The sequence below is a fragment of the Grammomys surdaster genome, unplaced genomic scaffold (genome assembly GCF_004785775.1).
Source record: "Grammomys surdaster isolate TR1022 unplaced genomic scaffold, NIH_TR_1.0 238, whole genome shotgun sequence".
NCBI lineage: Eukaryota > Metazoa > Chordata > Mammalia > Rodentia > Muridae > Grammomys > Grammomys surdaster.
The window spans coordinates 4051192-4074386 of NW_021604683.1; the positions used below are offsets into that span (position 1 = coordinate 4051192).

A 23195-nucleotide genomic window follows, 5' to 3' on the forward strand; every position below is an offset into this window, starting at 1 on the left:
GTTTGTACTGCCCTTGCAGAGAGGACCCGAGTTGCATTCCCAGCATCCATGTTGGGTAGCTAACAACCATGTATAACTCCAGCTAAATAAGTGTTTAGTGAAAATAAAAATGCCCAAGTAACTTTGAAACATATATTCTGGTTTTCAGAGTTTGCTTTGCAGCTGCTTGAAGGTCTTCTGAAAAGTTCATGAAATATTTTCATCATGATTGATTCATTTTGTTCATGTTTTTTATTATTTCCTTCCATTTCTATGTTTTTTGTGGGTTTTCTAAGACAGGATTTTTTTTTTTTTTTTAAATGTGGGTGAGGGCGAGTGTAGGGTTGATCTCTGACTGGAGATCCTTTTGCCTCAGCCTCCCACATAGCTGGGATTATAGGCATACTTTTTTGCTTTTTTTTCCTTTAAACTTTATTTTCTGAACCCCATTTAAATAGTTGTAACATTTTATATGTAGTATAGACGCCAGCCCCCACATATTTACTTGTGGGGTGGAAAAGGGACACATACCACAGCACACTTGAGGAGCTCAGGGTCAACTTTTAGGAGTTACTTCTTCTCTCCTACCATATGAGTTTTGGGGGTCAAGTTTAACTTGGCAAGTATGACAGCAGTGCCCTTATCACGTCTCTCAGGCCTAGGTTTTGTCATTTTCTCCATATTTTCCTTTATCTTCTTTTGTAGACTAATCTAACATGGCTGACCAGAGGCAGCGCTCACTCTCTACTTCCGGGGAATCGTTATACCATGTTCTTGGACTGGACAAGAATGCAACCTCGGATGACATTAAAAAGTCCTATCGGTAAGCAGCTGTGTTGGCCTGGAAGAACACAAATCCTCATATGACTTCTTGTATAATTTTACAAGAACCATGGCATACATTTTTCTTGGCAGACTCTTTAACAGTTGCATTTTATCCTTGCGTTCATAGTTTAATCCTCAGACTTAAAACTGTTACACTGGCCATGCATGGTGGCGAATACCTTTTATCCTAGCCCTTGGGATGCAGAGACAGAAGGATATCTGTGAGTGAGGCCAGCCTGGTCTAAGTAGTGAATTCTAGAACAGCCAGGATTATGTAGAACAACCCTTTCTCAAACAACAGCAAAGCTGTACACTGATGTTCTCTAGCAGCAGAAAGGAAACACACTTAAAGATATCGCCAGCTCTCCCCAGACCACAGGGTCAAGATCTGAACCCTGGGCATAGACAGAGCCTTTAAAGTGATAATTGCTGTATTTTAAGACAGTGGTGGTTTTTTTTTTTTTTTTCATTGCTGTTTGACTGAACTTGAATGTATCTCTTAGGTGTAATACCATACAGTAACCCAGAAAGGAGGTGGGGCATTTTCACTTCAGATATTCCTGGGGTCCTCTACTTGTGTTGTTCTAAATTATCAATATTACACTTTTCTCTGCAATCACCTTATTTTTCAAATGTGCAATTAACATACCAGGACACTAAGGGTTGGCAGGAGTGAGTGCTATAAGCTGTGCCCTACCCATACTTAGTACCTCAGGACTCATCCTTGTGGGTGTTTTCTAATAGAAAGGATTGTCCTAAAGCAATTAGAGACTTCTTTTGACTCTGATGAACCAGATCTCTGGAAAGTTGACAAATGAGATGGTAATGGGTAAGTATCTCTTTCCCTGGATTCTGGTGGACAAATGAGAAGTGTAAGACCAAGGTAGAGCCAGGAAATGGTTTTGGTTACAGGAAACTGGCCCTGAAATATCACCCTGACAAGAACCCTGATAACCCAGAGGCTGCAGACAAATTTAAGGAGATTAACAACGCCCACGCCATCCTGACAGACGCCACGAAAAGAAATATTTATGACAAGTATGGTTCGCTGGGGCTCTATGTGGCTGAGCAGTTTGGGGAGGAGAACGTCAACACCTACTTCGTACTCTCCAGCTGGTGGGCCAAGGTGAGCTGCCACACTGAAGGCATTGAAAATTCTAGTTCATAGTAGGGCATCAGACATTGAAAGTCCTGTTCCTTCAATCCCTTGACATGGTTTCTGGCCTGGGGCTGTCTTCTGTGTGTTCTGCAGCTGTTACGCTGGCCTATTCATGACAAGCACAGCACCCAGCATACATGGAGCAGAACCCTTTGCATTAACATGATTGTCTCTGATGCATGTACCAACTTTTTTAAAAGATTGAGATTTGGGTGGATGTGCTTTTTTTTAGCATGGGAGACTTAAAATCTTACTTTAGAAACTCTTGACTTAACATCATTTATTTAATAGCCTTTTTTTCTTCCCTCATCTGTCAGCCTTATACAAAGCCAGAGTAAACTATCCTGTAGTTCTTAGGTATAGGTAGCCATATTTTGTGATTTGGGACATTTACTGGTTAGTCTTCAATCTTTATCATTTTAGAAGGAAGTCCATTAGAGATATTTATAAGTGGAACCTAAAGGAGAGAACCATGCCGTTTGAGTTCAGTGTGGAGGGTAAGCTGCACTGAGAGCGAGGCTTCAGAGAAAGAGTAAGGAAGTCCAGAGGACCATACTTTGGACTTCAAAGGAGGAAACATACTTAGGCTTTAGCCAACATTTGAATGAAAAAGAAATAGAAGAGAAAAGGGAAAGTCACACTTCCTGGTTTCAGAGAGGTAGTCAGACCAGGAGAAGCTCATGACTTGTGCTCAGTCCCATCTTTACAAGTTACTTTTTATTGCTTCTGCTTCCTTTTCACCCTGCAAATTCTCTCTTAGCTACAGCCTTTTCCTGAAAGATACCCTTAGCATTAGTTGTATACACTGCAGCTCTTGACCTATCTTCTCCTTGAGGCCACATAGTGCCAGCCAGTATTCTCTCTCCCAGGCGCTGTTCGTTGTCTGTGGCCTCCTCACCTGCTGCTACTGCTGCTGCTGTTTGTGCTGTTGCTTTAACTGCTGCTGTGGGAAATGCAAGCCCAAGGCACCTGAGGGTGAAGAGACAGAATTCTACGTATCCCCTGAAGACTTGGAGGCACAGCTGCAGTCTGATGAAAGGGGTGAGTGCCCAGCCCAGGGCCTTGTGAGTGTGTGGGGTGGAGCCAGCACTGGCCCTGAACGGTGTCAACTGTCTTGTCAAACAGGAGGGCACTGACACTGTGCCGAGAGTGTTTGTGGTGGCATCTGGGACTGTTGAGGTGTGAACGTGGACACTTGAGGTAAAGCAGGTGCAGGGAGCTGTTCCTGCCCATGAACTGGTAGCCGTAGATCTGAGGGACCAAAGGTGGGGTGGGAGGCAGGCAGGTGGGGAGGGCCGGGGGCTGGTGTTACCTGAGACCACTGAGGAAAGTGTGTTGGGGGAGGTCAACAAGTAGCCTCTCCCCTGCGTGTCTGTCCAGGTGGCTGAATGATGTGATGCAAGGACCATGTCAACTGGCACACAGTACCGCTGCTGCCCTTGTGCGATGAGGTTGTCTGCTTACTTTTCAGAGGCTACAGACACACCGATCGTCATACAGCCAGCATCTGCCACAGAGACCACCCAGCTGACAGCTGACTCCCACCCCAGCTATCACACCGACGGGTTCAACTAAATTCAGGAGAGGCTGTGATTAGAGGATAAATCAGCATCTGGCCACTGCAACCTTAGAATCATGAACTGTAGTCACTGAGATGGGAAGGCAGCCGTCAACCTGACCTGTTGTGACTGGTCAGGGCCACTCCCACCTCCTCTAAGTCCACCCATCTGTCAATCCTTGATACATGAAGTGCGTAGCATGCAGTATTTAAAGCAGTGTAGCTACGGTCTTCTTCTGTTTTATCCTTTTTTTTAATAGCATGTATGGGTTATGTTCAGTGTCTGTGTTGTGGACGTGCTACAGCTGGGCTGAATTAACTGGATGGTAGTGCTTTTTTGGATTTTCACCCAAGTGGGTCCAGTGAAAGTTCAGCTGTCTCCTTGTGCTTACAGGAGTCAGGTAAGCACCTGGAGCTACATCTCCTTGTTGGCCTCTGTGTCCTGTGATATGGTCTAGTCCATGGCTCTGATCTCATCCTCAAGGCTGCAGACAGGGCTCTGATTTCACCTGCAAAGGAGGGAACTGGGCCCCGTCTTCCAGGCACCACCAGCATCAGTCGTTTGCACGGTGTTCGTGTTGGGAAGCTTTCATAGGGTCTCTGCATCATCTCACTCGGCCTCGTGACAGTTTTCCTGTTAGATCTGCTATGGAGAGTGCAGGTATGCCCCTTCTCAAAGTGGGAGCACACTCTGTAATGTCACTATCTTGGGTCTCCTGGCCTTATGGACTGAAATCCTATCATTGGAGGCATGTCTCTTGCTGGTGTGTGGGAAATCATTTGTCTCTGTTCTGCACCTTTCCAGGTCAAAAGCTGGATTGACGGGGCCACAGCCTCCTTCCCTCATTCCTGGGTCATCTTCCACATTCCTTCAAGCCAACCTTTTAATCTTTTTTGGACTTTTAAGAACCACAAATGGCAGCATCTGCCACTTAGTCATAGTCAGAAAGTCTCTTGAGTCTAGTTGTGGGTGGCATGTAGCTGCTTATAAAGCGTTTGAGTGCCCAGGATCCAGAACCTCCTCCCTGTGCTTGCCAGTGCTCCATCCACCCCGCTTGCCTTCGCTTCCACCTGTCATCATCAATGCCTCTGGCAGAGCTGGAGTGTTGGGTTCCTGGAGCAGGTGGCTGGACCCTATTGCTCCTGGCTCAGAAGGGTTGGCTTCTAGGGAAGCTTTGGTAGTAGTCACTCAACCTGGGAGGCCAGCTCCAGGCCACAGAATTCCTTTGTGAACGAACCTCTCTGCAGTCAGTATTCCAGTCTTGGTTCTAGGGTACTATGGTGGGTGGAGTTGAAAAATGTGGTTACCAGGGATTTGGAGCCACCCTACCCTTTTACAGTTAGCTAGATAGTTGTACCAGACTACAATGAGGCAGGTTCCTCCAGAACCGTCCCGTTGACTGCTGCTGCCCATCTGCATTTCCAGTCCAGATGAAGAAGGAGAAGGCTCATGTGGTGGCTCAGTGGCCCAGACAAACCATCATGTGTTTCTGAAGTCCACCCCGTCTACCTCCTGGCCCCAGCTCACCAGGGCTTTCAGGGACCAGATCAGGTTGTCAGGAAGTTACAAGAAGAGGCAGCATTGTGAGGACAAACTTGGCAGTGAATGAGCGAACCCATCCAGGTCCTGGGAGACACTGATTCCAGGGTTCCCAGTTGACCCTACAGAACTACATGAGCCAAAAGCTGGTTTCAAGGTCCTTCCATGGATTTGTTAGTTTCGTTCTTTAAAGGATTTTAGGGATATTCACTAACATACTCAGTTAAAAGTAATTTGTAAACATCAGACCTATGTCTAGATGTAGTAGGACATGGCTATAGCCCCAGCACTAGGGAGGCTGAGGTAGAAGGACCTTGAGTTATAGACCAGTCTGGGCTTATACAATAAGACCCTGACTCAAATAAAACAACCTAAAAGAAGAATGAGAAATCCATTGCTTGGCCCATATTTGGAACAAAGGAAGAAGAGAAGTTACTGGGCAATCTGGGGTATTGGTCCCTGCACACTAGTCTTGGTGTCCTTCTCTCACAATGACCAGGAACCAGGTCCAGAGTTGTAGATGATAAGTTGCAATCGGGTAGCACATCCCTCCTGCATGTTAGCTCTGTGGCCCTTTCCTTCACATCCTAGTAAGCCAGGTCCTGAACTGGGACTTGTGGTGCTGTTAGGGTGAGAGCACAGAAGTTTTGAGCCTAGTGTCTTTTGGAATTTGTAAAGCTAAATAAATCATGTTGAACTTGAAACCCTCCATATGTAGAACAGTTCAAGGTGATAATAGTGATTGCCACAGCCAGTAAATTACCTGACCTGTCCCTGTACAGACTCCCTTGCAGGGTTTTACTATGTTGATCTAAGGTCTCCTTGATTTCATTTGCCCTAAGCTAAGAACTGGTGAGTCTCAGGATCAGCCTTGACTATTCCTGTCCAAATATGAATATTAAATAATAAACACTCCCCTAACTCCTATACTGGGAAGCAATGTAGATAGTACTGTGGTGTGTTGTCAAGGGAGTGCTGGAATCTGTGCATGGAAGTTCATCCTGTGCAATGGATACCCCTTCAGGACCAGACACTGACCACTTCTGACCTACAGAACGTAGTTGGGAGAGACCCTTTGGGGCCCATCTATCAAGGCTGCTGGAGTGTAGATTTCTGTTTGTGCCCAGTGATGTCTTTCCTTGTCTTCCTTTTGACTGTATTTTAAAATTACTTTAGATGATTTGTGCAATGTTTATGGCCTTTCCTACCCTTCTAATGTTCGGTTAACACAGCCAGCACCCAATGGGGAAAAACCAGGCTGGGTGGTGGTGGCAAATACCTTTAATCCCAGCACTTGCGAGGCAGAGGCAGGTGGCTCTCTGTGAGCCTGGTCTACAGAACTAGTTCCAGGACAGCCAGGACTACACACAAAGAAATCCTGTCTTAAGAAAAAAACAAAAGAAACCAGTGCTTACTGTGGTTAGAAAGCTTTTTTTCCCAAGTTAGTTGCTGGATTTGTTCCTGAATCATAAAGCCAGTCTCTTCTCAGATGTATCTCTGTCAGTACCCATTGTCCTGCTGACCCATGGCTTCTATTACAGGTGAACCTTGTGCAAAGGAGCTGCCAGTGTTGCAGTCTCCAGAGATAGTGACTTAATCGTTCAAGCTGTCCCTGGAGAGTGTAGGTGCTGTGGTACAGAGAACTGGTGGGCCATGAGCATCTTCCTTTGGCCTTCAGTGCACCTTTTATTGAGCTACAGCTGTGAACAGTGTAAACCGTGACTGATCGTACTCTTTTTTTCCAGTATTTTGAGCTGTGAACCCATGTGTCCCAGCACTGGCCTGTTCCTTTTTATTTTGGTTGAATTATCCTCCTATGGAAGTGGCAAAATCTACATCTTTACTGTCCTCACAAGCATAGTGTGTGTTGTCACATGCTGTGAGTGTGGGTTGTGGTGTGTGTCGGTGTGTGTACATATGTGTATATGTATATATCACACAGCAGGCCTGTCATGCCTCTGTTTGGTGGCAAAGCAACAAGTACAATAAAAGTCAGCTCCAAAACAGCCTGTGATTTCTTGAAGCGTTGGGCAGGGGTAGGGTCTCCTGGCAAAACACAAAAGGAAACCCTAAGTTTATTGTATACATACATGGACCTGAACGCATAAGCCCTGGCCAGCATTGGCTTCAGTTATTTATGTGGCTAGAAGGATGACCATACCAAATATATCCCTGGGAACCATGTGAAGGTCACCTGACCTTCAAGGATATGAGGGTCTAGGACATGACTAGAAACTTTTCTCTCTTGAAAACTAAGACCAGTTTTATGAGTACCGGTTAAAAATCAGTAATCTAGGTTCATGTAAAGGATAGCCTGGTTAGGATCTCTATGTTGCTAAGGAAGGAAGGGCCTGGGTCAAGTGCCCCATAGGGTGTGCTTTTGACATGTTCTCTAGGAAAGTGTCTCAATACTAAGTTGGGGAAAGAAATTTTCACGTAAGAGTTTCTAAGAGCTAAATGCAAGTGCATGTAAAGCCTGTACTACTTTTACCCACTGCTAAAGTCTTGTTTACAGCAGGGTACAAGCTTCTGTCAGTTCTGGCTGACTGGTGTCCCTTCAGGGGCCAAGCTGAAAGCTATGGTGGTTCCGCATGGTGACCTGTCTAAATGTTGACCTAAAATAAAGATAGCTGTTGTATAATAAATGTTTTCACTGCAGACCAGATAAGTGTCTTATTAGTGATTTCCTGCCAAATACCATTTGTGAATTTGGCACTGAAATGGCACCTGATGTTGGCCCCTGCTGGGTCCCTTTTGGGCTGACCCTCATTTCCTGGTCCAGCTGTGAGTACCCCTCCCTCAGTTCTAATACCTCATTTCTGAGTCTCATGACCAGAATGATGGAAAGCACCTGTTAGTCCCTTACACCTTTAATCCCTGCTAAGGCAAGTGGATTTCTGTGACTTGTAGGCCAGCCTGGTCTGCTGGTCTCATAGCAAGTTCCAGGACAGCCGAGGGTATATAGACCTTCAGGGAGGTGGGACATGGACAGACCTGTTAGTCTAAGCCAAGGGCAGTTAGGAGTCTCTGGCTCCCTCACAGTGTGTCTGGCCTCCTAGTGGTTGAATTCTTGTCTCACAGCTCCAGTTTTTACTCCAGAGCAGGTATACCTATGCCCTCTGGTCTTACCAGCCAAACCAAGCCACTGGATTATGAATACTAGTTCTGCTATTTCATCTTTCTGGCTTGACACATCTCTAACTTCTACTTGTAGATTCTAGAAGCTTCCCTGCTGTTCTTCATACTTGCTTGCTCATCCTTTTCATAGTGAGTATTTGGGCAGGCCCCATTTCCAGTTCAGTGTTAACAAGACCTGGGGCACCACATATTGGGGGCTATATGAAACTGGTTCTGGCATATGTGGCACCTGTTGATTGAGTGTGAGACCTTAACAACATGCCTCTGTCCTGAATTAGCTTAAAAGAAATGCGTAGTGTGGAGGGCATCTAGATAGCTCAGCTCTTACACAGGGATAAGCCCTACTGGTCTCGACTAGGTAGCTCTATCTCTGTCTACCTTTTGTCCTGGCCATTTATATTTCTGAGAGATATGATCTATATAATCTTCCTGAGTGTGTGATTATGGCTGGTATAAGAACAGCTCCTAGCTGTTATTGGCCCAGTTTATCTGTGATCCAGCATTTCTTGGTAGGATCCATCCTGCTGTGTCTTAACTATCTGGCCCTCCAGATGTGGTTTCTGGGGGAATTCATGAGTTGCTCTCTACACACTCATGCAAGCACTCCTGATGGCAGGGTAAGAGCGGGTGTGACCTAGGATGATCAGTTCAAGTTCTCAAGTCCTGTTTGGTGTCTGTGTTTCCCTCACTACTGTAATGAGGATTCAGTCCTGGGCTACTACAAAATCCATGTGTTCTTGGGGTGTCATTTTGAAGATCTTAGGGCTGGAACACGGTGCCTAGTTATAGCAGTACCAGCCTGAGGTTGAGCCTCAGACACTTGTATTAGAATGAAAGAAGACACCTTGACCATGAAGTCCCTCAGGTCTGACCAGGTCCCTCCTTGTCTGATCTGCACCTTGTCTGATAGATGGAACCTTTTGTGTCCTTGATCACTCTTTTTCTTTTCCTTCCTTTCTGCCTCACTCTGTACCCCTGGCTGGCCTGGAACTCACTGTATAAATAACTTAACCATTAAGGGTTTTGTTGTTGGTTTGGTTTGGTTTGGTATTTTGTTTTTTTGAGACAGGGTTTCTCTGTGTAGCTCTGGCTGTCCTGGAACTCACTCTGTAGACCAGGCTGGCCTCGAACTCAGAAATCCGCCTACCTCTGCCTTCCAAGTGCTGGGATTAAAGGCGTGCGTCACCACTGCCCGGCTAACCATTAAGTTTTTGAGAAAGAGTTTCTCTGTGTAGCCCTGGCTGTTCTGGAACTTGCTTTGTACACCATGCTGACCTCCAACGCAGAGATCTGCCTGCCTCTACCTCTTGAATGCTGGGATTAAAGGTGTGCACAACCACTACCTGTCTTGTCTTTTAATTTGTATGTGTATGTGTGTTTTGCTTGTATGCATATGTATACCACGTACCTATGGTGCCTGTGGAGGCTGAAGGAGATGGTTCTCCTGAGACTGAAATTATAAAATGTGAACTACTGAATAGATGCTGGGAATCAAACCCTGATCTCTGGAAGCAGCCAGTGCCTTGACTGATGAGCCATTTCTTCAGCCTCTTACCCTTCACCTTAACATGGGGCTAGACAGATTGATTTTCCTCCCTCCCCTGACTTCTGTGTGTAGTACTAGATTGAATTTAGGGTCTCACATATACTAGGCAGGCATTTAGCCATTGAGCTACATTTCTAGCCTGAGAAAAGTCTTGAAAGGCTATTTAGTTGAAGCCAGTATGTGCTTGTTTTTTTGAGAGACAAGGCCTTGCTATATAGTCCTGTGAAACTTAATCTTTGTTTTGAAAAAGCTGTACATGGTGGTGCATACCTATAATTCTAGCACTCAAAGGAAAGAGGCAGGAAGATTGCTGCCAGTTTGAGCACCCAGTCTGGTTTACATAGCATGTTCCAGGCCAGCCAATGTTATATAACAACCCTGTTTCAAAAGCATATACATGAACTTAAGATTAGAGACTTCAATAAACAAATGTTTTGGGGTAAAAAAAAAAAAAACACTCTAAGAGAATAAACACCTTAGAACTCTCCTTCAGACTGAAAACTAAGCAATTTGGTTCAGATTTCCCATAAAGGAATAAAATGAGACACTGAAACCCTATTTGTGTTCTCCCTGAAGTGACCCCTGGTATGTCTATACAGTTGTTCTCTTCTTGGTGCCTTGTTTGCTAATGTTGGCTCCATAGAAACACAGAAATATAAATTACAAGAATGTGTTCATTTTTTTTTTAAAGATTTATTTATTTATTATTTGTAAGTACACTGTCGCTGTCTTCAGACACCCATATGAGGGCATCAGGTCTCATTGCAGATGGTTGTGAGCCACCATGTGGTTGCTGGGATTTGAACTCATGACCTCTAGAAGAGCAGTCAGTGCTCTTAACCGCTGAGCCATCTCACCAGCCCCGAATGTGTTCATTTTTTAAAATTTATTTTATGTATGTGACATACATAAAAGACACTCGCTGTCTTCAGACATACCAGAAGAGGGCATCAGATCCCCATTTCAGATGGTTGTGAGCCACCATGTGGTTGCTTGGAATTGAACTCAGGACCTCTGAAAGAACAGTCAGTGCTCTTTGCTGTTGAGCCATCTCTCCAGCCCAAATGTGTTCATTTTAATCCCAGGTGTGGTATATGGGGCTGCTTCAGATTGTCCACAGCAGCTGACTGTGATTTGCCTCATGCTCTGGCAGAAGCATGGTTTTGCCTGCTGCAAATATAGCTTCTGCAATTGTGTGACATTTGGAATTCTGGGAGCTTTTCAGAGGGCATATAAATATTAGTGCCTGGAGAGGTGGAGGATTTTTGGTTGTTGTTGGTTGAGGTTTGTTAAGTAGTCATGCTCAAAGAAGCAGCAAGAAGAAATTAGATATCTTGATGGCAGAGTTTTTTCATAGGTTACAAGTGTTTTTTGTTACTACATAGATATTGCTATGCTGTACTAAATCACTTGCAGTCTTTTTCATTCATCTTCGCTGGTTCACAAATCTGCCTGGATGGATTTACCTAGGCCAGGCTCATTCATTTCCTCTTCTGCCCAGGTAACAGAATATGATTTAATAACAGCTGGCCCTTAAGCCAGAGGTATATTTGTGCATACCTTTAATCCTAGCAGTTAGGAAGTGGAGGCAATCAGGTCACTGTGAATTTGAGCCAGGCTGGTCTATGCAGTGAGACCCTGTATCAAAATGAACAAACATTCTGGGCAGTGGTGATGTTGTACCCCGTTGTTCAGCACAAATAGGTATAGAGGACAAATTCCAGGACAGCCAAGAATATACAAAGACCTGTCTCGAAAAAATAAAAACAAAGGAAATTAGCCACCCAGAATTTTACAAGTTTCTGATGCAAAGTTGCCCTTGGGATGGGATTACAAGGGGTGAGTTCTGAAGACCATCCTTTGACTATTGGCACCCAAGTGCTCTGTCAAGTAGTTACCTCCCTTGCCTTCTCCCTGTTTTGGTCCTTAACATCTCTGCTGCCAGATGTTTTTCATGATTTAGTCTTATATATTTTCTTAGGTAGAATCCATGTTTATTGTTTTCTGCATTTTAAGAGTTTAAAATATGTAATGCTAAACATGAATGAGGAACTTTTAGGATGGTGAGTGGGAAGATCATTTCTAGGCACTGTGCTCACCCCCAGTACTGGGAAGGAAAGTCTACACAACTAGAAAGGGCTTGTTGATACTATTCCCAGAACAGACTCAGGAGAGTCCCTGACAGATGCACAACTCAGGTATTTGATCCAGGGACTTGAGGCTGATTTCTGTAGCTTGTCTTGTTACCTTATGTGTTCTTCTTTCTTCCACTCTTGACTCTTTTTTTCTTCCATTTCAACCCCCTAACACTAGATAAAAGAGAAAAAAGGATAAGGAAAGAGATCCCTGAATAAAATCTGCTCAGAAAGAGCACAATGTTACTTAGACTACTTCCTGCTGATTAAGGATGTTGAGTTCCTTTGGGCAAATTTGATCTTTGTCACCAAGATAACTAATTTCTTCTTGCTGCTTCTTTGCGAATGACTACTTAACAAGCCTCAACCAACAAGCACCAAAACCTTCCACCTCTCCAGGCTCTAGCATTTATATACCCTCTGAAAAGTCCCCAGAATTCTAAATGTCACACAATTGCAGGAGCTATATCTGCAGCAGGCAAAAACATGATTCTGCTAGAGCACAAGGCAAATCATAGTCAGCTGCTGTGGACAGTCTGAAGCAGCCCCATATCCCAAACCTGAGATTAAAATGAAAACATTCTTGTGATATCTCTGTGTTTCTTAAAGAAACCAACATTCAGCCGGGCAGTGGTGGCGCACGCCTTTAATCCCAGCACTTGGAAGGCAGAGGCCAGCCTGGTCTACAGAGTGAGTTCCAGGACAGCCAGAGCTACACAGAGAAACCCTGTCTCGAAAAACCAAAAAAAAAAGAAAGAAAGAAAGAAAGAAAGAAAGAAAGAAACCAACATTCCAGAATTGTAACTGCATTTCCCTCCTTCTGTTTTAAGCCATTAATTATGCCTGGTATAGCAGGAAATTATAAACAGACGTTTACAATGAAGTAAGCATTCTGGTCAGTGGCTAAAGTTTTCAGGATACTTTTGCTCAATTCTAATCTTTATCCTTTTTGATGGTATCTACAACTTTTCATTTCCTGTGGAAATATAAACAAATATGTGTCCTCATTGCAAAATTTCTATAGGCTCCCAGTCTGAAACCCTTTAAGTATGTAGGCTGATTTAAAATTCCACATTTTTTCTATAATCCAGTGTCCTTGTTGCTGCTGTTGTTCCTTTCTCATTAACATTCAGAAAAGTTAAAGTTAACAGAGCACTATTTAGTCTATCCATGTGGGTCTTTATTCCTTTTTTTTTTTTTTTTTTTTTTTGGTTTTTCGAGACAGCGTTTCTCTGTGTAGCCCTGGCTGTCCTAAAACTCACTCTGTAGACCAGGTTGGCCTCGAACTCTCGAACTCAGAAATCCGCCTGCCTCTGCCTCCCAAGTGCTGGGATTAAAGGTGTGTGCCACCACCACCCGGCTTTTCTTCCTTTTTTAATTAGCATTTTTAAAGGTGTGATTAGATCTTTCTACTACTACTTATCCTGTAGGATTGTATGGCCTACTTGTAATATGCTTTATATTATAATACACAAGGAATTGCTTCACCTTACTGAAGACATATGCTGGGCATTATCAGTCTCAATTTGTACAGGTGTCCCCATAATAGCTATTAATTCCAGTAAATGTGTAATTACAGAATCAGCCTTCTCAGAACTCAAAGCAGTTGCCCATTGAAACCCTGAATATGTACCAATGGCATGGTGTACAAACTTTAGTTTTCCAAAATTTGCAAACATAAACACATCCATTTGTGTTTTGAGGGGAGTACCCCTAAGGTTACTTCTGGTGGGCAGTGGAATTTGGTTATAAAAAAGAGCAAGTAGGATATTTTCTTATAATTTCCTTGGCTTGTCAGGTGAATTTTTTTTCTTTAAATAGTAAACCATGTTTACTGTTAACATGGTATTTTTCATGAAATTTTGAAGCTTCTAACACATTTCCTATTAATAACTAGTCAATTTCTTCATTTCTTAGTGCCAGTAGACCTGGCAAGCCTGTATGAGACAAAATTTGGGTGATGTATAATGGATAGTTTCTATTTCTGATTACCTGTTGGAGTTGCAAAAATAACAGGGTTAATTCTGAATTATCAGGAATTAATTCAACAGTTTCTATATGCAGAAGGTCTCTTTTTGCATACTGAGAGTCAGTAATTATAGTAAGAGATTCAGGAAAATCTAATACCATAAGAATTGGGTATACAGCCGGGTAGTGGTGGCACATGGCTTTAATCCCAGCACTTGGGAGGCAGAGGCAGGTGGATTTCTGAGTTTGAGGCCAGCCTGGTCTACAGAGTGAGTTCCAGGATAGCCAGGGTTATACAGAGAAACCTTGTCTCGAAAAACCAAAAAAAAAAAAAAAAAAAAAAAGTACATTAAGAATTGGGTATAGTTCTGATTTTTGAACTGAAGTATATGGGCTGTGAATTACTTCAGGAATTGGTGTTCCTCTTATACGTGGAATAATCCAATGAGCTCTTTTTATGAAATGAGGACACTTACTCTTTAGGATATTTGTTGTTAATTTTTCCCAAATAGTTGTTATGAGATCTTTGCCACTGATCACCCATAATAACATATTCTCAGCATTAGTAAAAGGATACCACGATTTCTGCTGGGTCTGTTCCTGACAGTTGACATAGTCTTACTCTACCTTTTTATGATTAAATCAGAATTTTTTCTATCTAAGTCTTTAATTTTTTTAGTTTTGTGTGCTAAAAAGAAATCCATTCCACAGTACTATCTTCCCTTAGCATAATGTGTGCAGTAGGAAAATGAGTTAAAGGCAAAATAACCAAAATATAATCAAGTTTGGAATCTAGATGTAATCAACATATGTATCTTGCAATCTCTTTTCTACCACAGTTAACTCTCTCTGCTTTAGTTGTTAGTCACCTTGAACTGTTTGAGTCTGAATCTTCTTGTAACACTTGAAACAAATTACTTAACTCTTGAGTAGGCCATAGCCAATTAATGTCTTCCATTAATTTTTGAAAATCATTAAGGATTTGTGACTGATTTCTTCTGATCTGTACCTTTTGTGGTTGAATTTTTGGTGACATATTTTATAACCCAAATAGATAATAGAATCTCCTCTCTGTAGTTTTTCAGGAGCAATCTTTAATCCCCAGCATGACAGAATTCTTGGAATTTCTTTAAACATTTTCTCTAAAATATCTTCGTCAGAATCAGCCAACAAAATGTCATCCATGTAATGATAAAAATAACAGATTGAGGATATTGCCTATAAATTATTTCTTCCAGTTGTTGCACAAAATATTGACATGGAGTTGGACTGTTTTGACATTCCCTATGGAAGAACTTTCCACTGATACCTTTTTATAGGTTGATCATTATTATAAATAAGTATGGTGAAAGCAAACCTTTTCCTATCCTGCTCATGCAAAGGGATAGTAAAGAAGCAATCTTTTAAATCAATTACTATCATAAGCAGTGCCTTAGGTAATAAAGAATGTAAAGGAATTCCAGGCTGTAACAGACCTATTAGTTAAATTACTCTATTCACTGCTCTTAAATCTGTCAACATTCTCTATTTTCCTGATTTCTTTTTTATAAAGAAAATTACAAATTATTTTTTTAAAGAATTGTTTGTTTGTTTTAGGTATATGAGTACACTGTAGCTGTCTTCAGACACACCAGAAGAGGGCATTGGACCATATTACAGATGGTTGCGAGCCATCATGTAGTTGCTGGGAATTGAACTCTGGACTTCTGGAAGAGCAGTCAGTGCTCTTAACCACCGAGCCATGTCTCCAGCCCCTACAAATTCTTTTTTAATACAGGGGAATTCCATGGGCTGATAGACTCTTCTATATGTTGAGTCTCCAGCTGCTCTTATAGCAGTTGATCAAATGACTGTACTTTTTCCTTAGTTAAGAACCATTGCTCTATCCACACAGTCAACCATTTAGCAAGAACTTAAAAACCTATGGTAGGTATTTCAGCAATGATCCCACTTATAGGTTTGGAAACTCAATCTCTGCTATGTCCTGTGTTTGAACAGTTGTCGCAGTCTGGAGGTGTTTTTGATGAAATATCTCAACACCTTCCCCAGGAGCATCTGCTAGTCACCCCTTATCATGAGCTGTCTCTGAGATTACAGGAATATTAATCCGAGTACCCACTGTTGTAAAGCGATTCCTTCCCCATACATTTATGGGTATGTCAGCCACATAAGGCTTTAACTTTCCTTTTTGACCTTCTGGCCCCACACATTTAACCCACTGCACACTTTGTTTTATATGAGATAACTTTTCAATTCCTAGAAACTGGGCACAAACCTTTTGAAGTGGCCATTCTGAATTCCAAGATTTTTGTGAAATGATAGTTATATTGACTCCTGTATCCACCAAACCTTTTATTTCAATACCGTTTAATTGCAATTTGAATCTTGGCCTCTGATCATTAACAACTTTGCCAAAACACATTTTCCAGTACTTCCAAACTCTCATGCTTTCTTTTCTTTCTTTTTTTTATTTTTAAGATTTATTTACTTATTGTATACATATGAGTACACTGTAGCTGTCTTCAGACACACCAGAAGAGGGCATTGGACCATATTACAGATGGTTGTGAGCCACCATGTGGTTGGTGGGAATTGAACTTAGGACCTCTGGAAGATCAGTTAGTGCTCTTAACCGCTGAGCCATCTCTCCAGCCCCTCTCATGTTCTTTCTACTGGAGCAACCTTGCCTTTGATGTAGGAAAACAGTAGCTGCTGAGCAATCCTATCACCTGATTAAACTGCATGTCTCTTTTTTACATAGGCCATTAATTTAATTTCCCCTTTGAAATCTTCATCTGTAATTCATGGATGCACAATGAATCCTCGGAAAGTCTTCCCAAGATCATCTCTACTGTCCCCGAGGACAAAGAACCATAAACTCCAGTAGTTATTTTATAACATAGAGCTTTTGAGGATAGAGTAAGATATTTACCTATAGCCAAGTCTAGAGATGTAGGGTGTTTGTTTGGTGCTGATTGTATTCAGATGCTAGATTCTGTACCCCAAGATATGGTTGCTCCAAGACTAGCAAATCCTCATGTATACCAACCTTTGCTGTGTAAACTTTGCTCCACAATTTAAAACTATTGCTTAAATAAAACTAGTGACAGCCAGTTGCTGGGGGCAGGAGGAGGCTAGAGGATAGAGAGAGGTGCAGTTTTAGTTACTGGCCTGGGGGTGACAATTAGACCATGAAGAGAAGGAGGAGGGAGGGAGGAGGAGAGTATCTCAGAGAAGATGGAGAAAATAAGAGACCTCCATGAGTTTGATGAACCAGCAATTACTGGAGGATTACCCCTAATCTAAATCTCTAGTACTAGTCAAGCTACCAATTTAACTCCTTCCCAAATACTTGCTGTTTGAAATTCTCTGGGTTATTTCTGCTCCAGCTCTTTGGCCTCCTGAGGAGGCATTTCACTCTGGCACCTGCTGGTGGTGCATTATAACTCATAGAAGCCTCCTGTTCTCTCCATCTTCTGAGCTCCTTTCTCCTCCTCCTCCTCCTCCTCCTCCTCCTCCTTTCTCCTCCTCTTCCTCTTCATGGTCTACCTTCCACCCCCAGCCCAGTAACTCAAATTCCACCTGTCTCTATTCCCCCTAATAACTGTCTGTCACCAGTTTTATTTAAGCAATTGTTTTAAATTGTAGAGCAAGGTTTACATAGGAAAGGCTGGTATATGCACAAATATTTGCTCATCTAGGAACAACCAGATCTTGGAGTACAGAATTTAGCATTTGAATACAAGCTGCACCAGACCAGTCCCCCACATTCAGCATCATTGCCTGTAGTAACATTCTAATGATCTACCATACTTAGTGGAGGTTTTTTTGGTCTGAATGTTCTTTCCTGGCTGACAAGAGATGAACAGCTTATACTTTTTACTGCAGAGCCTTAAACCAGGCCCCCAAATTCCATTTCTGATGGTAAGAAATTACCTTGACTATCTCTCTTGGATCTACACTCACTGGTCCAATGGCAGCCCTTGCCACATCACCACCTACACAACCCTAGAAGCCTAGGTCTTCTTTCTGGTTTATATTTAGAAAAACCATTGGCCTTAGATATGCCTTGTTCACAAGTTTGTTCCCAGTTTTTGCAAGTATTTCCCACAATTAAAGCACCAGACATTTTGAGATTGGAGACCTTTAGTGGTTTGGTCCCAGTCCATGCAAATGAGCATATTTCCCATAATCTGAAGCACCAGGAACTTTGATATCAGAGACTTCTAGCTATAGCTTGACCTCTCATATTAGCATGGTACATGTTAGAACCCATATTGGTCATCCATAGGCATTGCCCACACCTTTAATGGTCTAATAACCTTTTTACATTTGATATTTGCATTTTTATACACCAAGATCTCTATCAACACCTGTCTTGTGTCAGGGTCTAATACAGCTTTGTTCACTGTTGAGACTAATTTTTGTAAAAAAAAAAAAATCAATGAAGGCTTCTCCAGAGCCTTGTATAATCTTTTAAATGAGGTGGACTTTTTCCTGGACTCCAACTTTGCCTCAAGTTCTTAAAACCATTAAATGACACTGTTCTATAGTAGCATCATCTAATTGAATCTGTTTAATTAGAGGACCACCCTTCACTTAGCAAGTGATTTCTTACTATATTAATTCCCCTTACCTTATTTCACCATTCAATATTTGTGGCTTCTTCCCTCTACCATGTTAACTATTGCAACTGAGGACCAGCTTCTAGCACAGCTATCACCAATTCCTTCCAGTTTGGGTGAATAATTCTATTTTAGAAACTCAGTTATTTAGAATTTGTTTCACATAAAGCAAGTGCATTCCATAAGACATCATGACCTCTTTAAAATGCCTTACACCTGTCATTTCTATAGGATATCATTCACTGTCCTCATAGCCTTGTTCCACACCATTAGCAGGCATATGCTGTATGACTACTGGGAAAGCTGATGACCTCATAACCCCAGGCTACTGCTCCTTCCACTCTGGTTATGTGGTTGGATTGGTTCAAGATCAACCCCTTTTCTCAAAACAGGCTGCTTCATCAGATTGTCCCTCCCCTCATTTTCAGCTTTTCTCTGACCCAACCACCCTCTGTTGGCAGGTTATTTCCCCTTTTCCTCCCACAGGAAACTCCCACTCTCTTGCTTAGTCAATGGGACTAAGCCTTTTTGTTTTCTCTTTTCTGGTGCTCCTTTCTACTTAAAGAGCTTCCACCTCCACCTGCAATGTTTTCAGTTGCACAGCCAACACTGCAACCCTTTCAGAAATGAGAGAGCAGAGTGACCCCTTTTCCCATTTCAGCCTTTTTTGTTTCTCAGGCCTCTCCGTTTTCACCTGCAATATTCCCAATTGCTCAGCCTGTCTTTCATCCCTTTTTAAAGCAGAATATAAGAAGAAAAAGAAAAAATCCCCTCTGGGAGAAGGTAGAAGATATCTGAGTGGTAGCAGCTGAAATAATTTTTTTTCTTGAGTCTAAAAAAAAAAATCCATTTCTTTGTGTACTGCCATTTTCTCTACAGCGTTTGAAATAAAATTTCCCCCATTCTGCCTATCCCAATTTGGTACCACTTGTAATTTGTCTTTTGCTACTTTGTGGGTTCTTCTTTCTTCCACCCTTTTCTACCCATTTTCTTCCACCCTTTCAATACCCTAACACTGGATAAGAGGGGGGAAAAAAAGGATAGAGAGGAAAGGAAAGAGATTCCTAAATAAATTCAGGGGTTGGAAAGGGGCAACATGATTGTTAGACTATTTCCTACTGATTAAGAGCATAGGGTTCCTTGGGGCAAGTTTGATCTTTTTGGTCAGGATATCTATTGCTCCTCCTCCTCCTCCTCCTCCTCCTCCTCCTCCTCTTCCTCCTCCTCCTCCTTCTCCTCCTCCTCCTCTTCCTCCTCTTCTCCCATGTATGACTACTTAACAAACTGTGACCAGCAACAACCAACCGAAAAACCTCCACCCCTCCAGCCCTAGCATTTATATACTCTCTGAAAAAAATCCTCAGAATTCCAAACATCACACAATTGCAGAAACTATCTGCAGCTGACAGAACCACACCTCTGCTAGAGCACAAGGCAAATCATAGTCAGCTGCTGTGGACAATCTGAAGCAGCCCATATCCACACTCCCCACACCTGGGGTTAAAACAAAAACTTTTTTTTTTTTTTTTGTTTTTTGTTTTTTGTTTTTTCAAGACAGGGTTTCTCTGTATAGCCCTGGCTGTCCTGGAACTGACTCTGTAGACCAGGCTGGCCTCGAACTCAGAAATCCGCCTGCCTTTGCCTCCCAAGTGCTGGGATTAAAGGCGTGTGCCACCACCGCCTGGCTTACAAAAACATTTTTTTAAAGATTTATTTATTTATTTTATGTATACGCGCACACTGTCGCTATCTTCAGACACACCAGAAGAGGGTATCAGATCCTGTTACAGATGTGAACCACCATGTGGTTGCTGGGAAATGAACTCAGGACATTTTGAAAGGTCAATGCTCTTACCTGCTGGGTCATCTCTCCAGCCTCCCAAAAACATATTCTTATATTTCTGTGTTTTTAAAAGAAACCACGATTCCAGAATTATTACTATAGGTCTCAATTCCCCTAGCTACTTACACTTGATCAGGAGATCATGGCAAGCACCTCCAGAGAATCCACAAGAGGAATGAATGCAAAGAAGAGCTACTGCAAGTCCTGGGAGGATACAGATAGCTGGGCCTGTGAATGTATGCGGCCTTTTGGGTAGGCAACAGTTTTCCTGCTACTATTTGCATCCATGCTGTGGCTCTGTAGGCCCAAGCTTAGGTAGCTTCACAGCTTAATAGCTGTGACCTGTACTGGTAAGCATAAATCCCAGGACCCAAGCTTCCTGGGAGTACCCCAGATCAATAGGTTGAAGAACAAATATTTCTCTGGCCCTAGCCACAGCATGCAAGTCTATGTAAACGGACTATGTAAATGGTCCAGACTCAAAGCAAGTCTTTGCCTCCAACTGGAACTTGGCTAGTGTGATGGCCTAAAGAATCTTGCCACAAGGTTGTTCCACCTGAATGCCCCAGATTTCACTGCTAAAGTAGCCATTTCTTCTAGTCCTGTGTTTCCCTGGGCCCAGTCAAAGATCATTCACCATATACTAGATGCCTCTTCCTTTCTGAATCAGAGCATACTCAAACTAAAAACTGTCCATCAGCATGGCCTCCTCCCTTAAGCCTAAACTCCAGCTGGGCCAATTCCAGGATAGCCAGGGCTACACAGAGAAACCCCATCTAAAACAAAAAACAAACAAACAAAAAACAAAAAAAAAACCCAAAAAACCAAAAAAACAAGCAAACAAAAAAACCCACAAAAAACAAAAAACCCAAGCAAACAAAAACAAAACAAAAAACCCTGACCTCCAGCCCTGAACTTGCCTGTGGAGAGCCTCAACACTTCACAGCTTCAGGGCATGATGGTACTTACTTCTAATCCTAGTATTTGAGAGGCAGAGGAAATCAGATTTGCCTCTGTAAGTTTGAGGCAGCCTAGTCTATATGGTGGGTTCCAGGCCATCCAATGCTACAAATCGAGACTCTTCTCTCTCCCACCCCCTTCAAAAAAACAAAACAAAACAAAACAAAAAACAAAACCTAACCAACCCTCAGTCTCCAGAATTTTTTCTGACTGCTTCTCCTCATCTGCTGTGCAAAACTATGCTGTTCTGCAAATGTCCTACCTGCAATGCTCTTGTTGCAGGACTTCTGGAGGACCCAACATATGACATACCTCAGGGCCCAGGTCCAGGTTCAGCCATCTTTGTCTTCCTGACTCCAGGTGACAGAGCATAGACACTTTGTACCTGTGTCAGGGTCCTCTACTAACTTAGTAGACCTGGACTGTTCCAAGCTCTAGGCTTCCTGTCTATCCAGGCAAGGACATGTCACCCTGAAACTGCTAAGATCAGGAAAGGGTGGCACCTCACAGGCTGACAAACCAGAGACTGACCTTGTAGACATTATTTTCTGATTGAACAGTCCTAGAAACATTTAAGGAAACTGAGCTTTTTAGCCCATCTGAGTATCACAGTGACTTCAGGGTGAGTGTGAGTGGTACACTTCAGGTCCATATGCAGTATCCACTGGCAGCCAGGCTCTGAGTCCATCTGCCTGCCTCTGTGTTTACTGTTCATAGCTTACCTGGCTCCATGGCACACATCACCCTAGCCTGCAATGGTCCGAGATGGACCCAAACATTTAGAGGTACAAAGGCTATCTATCTCTGAGTGTCGGGTCATAACCCTGAGTGTACTCCTTGGGCATTTTCACCGAGGCTCAGCTTTGCTCTTGCCTTGCTCCAGACTGAAGCCCCAAGTATATGTAGTTGTGCTGAGCTTGTTCCCATGAGGATGTAGAGCTTGTGTACCCTGGTCTCAGGGGCGGCGTTTTTCCCCTAACTGTTTAGAAAGGTATCCACTTCTTACATCCATAAGACCCTAGTTAGAAAATAAGCCTAAGAACTTAACCTGTAGCCTTGTCTTAACAGGTCCCAATCTATCTCCAAAATGGACACCCAAGTCTGAGATTTCCCAATAGCACGTTTCATGTAGATGAGACTATCCAGTCAGGACCTTGAAATTTAGGACTCCTGCTCTAGGCTACTCTCTGCGTCCCACTGACCTTCAGGAAGACAGAAGAAACTACCTTTCCCTAGGAACTTGTTACCTATTGTGGTGGAGCAATATGGTCCTTAGAGCTTTATCACTTAATATATGCATGTCTCTGGTATGTACTGTCTGCTGTGTAGATGCATGTACTACATGTGTAGGTAGTGTTGGTATGTACGTGTGTGTATGGGTTTGATTTGTTCTCAAAGAACCAATCATCCTGGTTGGACTTGGGTGGAACCTTCCTGGGAAGGAACTGGTTCCTACCTAGCTTTTCATAGTATTCTTAAATTCCCCATCTGGGAAAATCTGGCTGGAAGGAATAGTCTTGAGTTTCCCAGCATAAAGTGCAGGGATGAGTGAGCCACTGGGTAGAGACTCGAGACACGGGAGAGGGTCTACTTACTAGGTTATAGAGAAGGTCCTCTTGACCTCTGCTTTGGTCCTCTGTCTCCCTCTAGTGCCTGGCTGCTCCTTGGACAAACAACTCAACTCCCACCATTGTGGGCTGACTTCCACCCAACAAACTCCTTGGCCCCAATCACACTGACAATTTGTTCCATGACAAGCAGGAAAAAGGCCCACAGTATGTTTGGATGGGGTTTAGGGAATCCTGTTTTAGGTTCCTGGGCTACCTGACACAGCCCAGAGACCCATAGCTCATATCCAGTAGCTGTCCATGTGCATGTCTGTCATCTCACTGGGATAGAATCTTCATGGCAGTGAGCAG

General features: G+C 42.9%; 1 protein-coding gene across 4 annotated transcripts in view; it reads left to right on the forward strand.

Annotated features, from left to right (window-relative positions):
* Nucleotides 1-7724, forward strand: part of Dnajc5 (DnaJ heat shock protein family (Hsp40) member C5) — a 34166-nt gene extending 26442 nt beyond the window's left edge. For 2 of the 4 annotated variants that reach the window (XM_028774058.1, XM_028774059.1), the window contains 4 exons: nucleotides 685-802; nucleotides 1717-1930; nucleotides 2833-3004; nucleotides 3435-7724. In XM_028774058.1, coding sequence (XP_028629891.1) covers nucleotides 696-802; nucleotides 1717-1930; nucleotides 2833-3004; nucleotides 3435-3538 — 597 coding nt within the window. In that variant the 5' untranslated portion in view covers nucleotides 685-695 and the 3' untranslated portion in view covers nucleotides 3539-7724. Of the gene's footprint in view, nucleotides 1-684; nucleotides 803-1716; nucleotides 1931-2832; nucleotides 3005-3088; nucleotides 3164-3434 lie in introns of all 4 variants that reach the window. The other 2 variants (XR_003712265.1, XR_003712266.1) reach the window with 2 other exon arrangements.
* Nucleotides 7725-23195: the final 15471 nt, after the last annotated feature.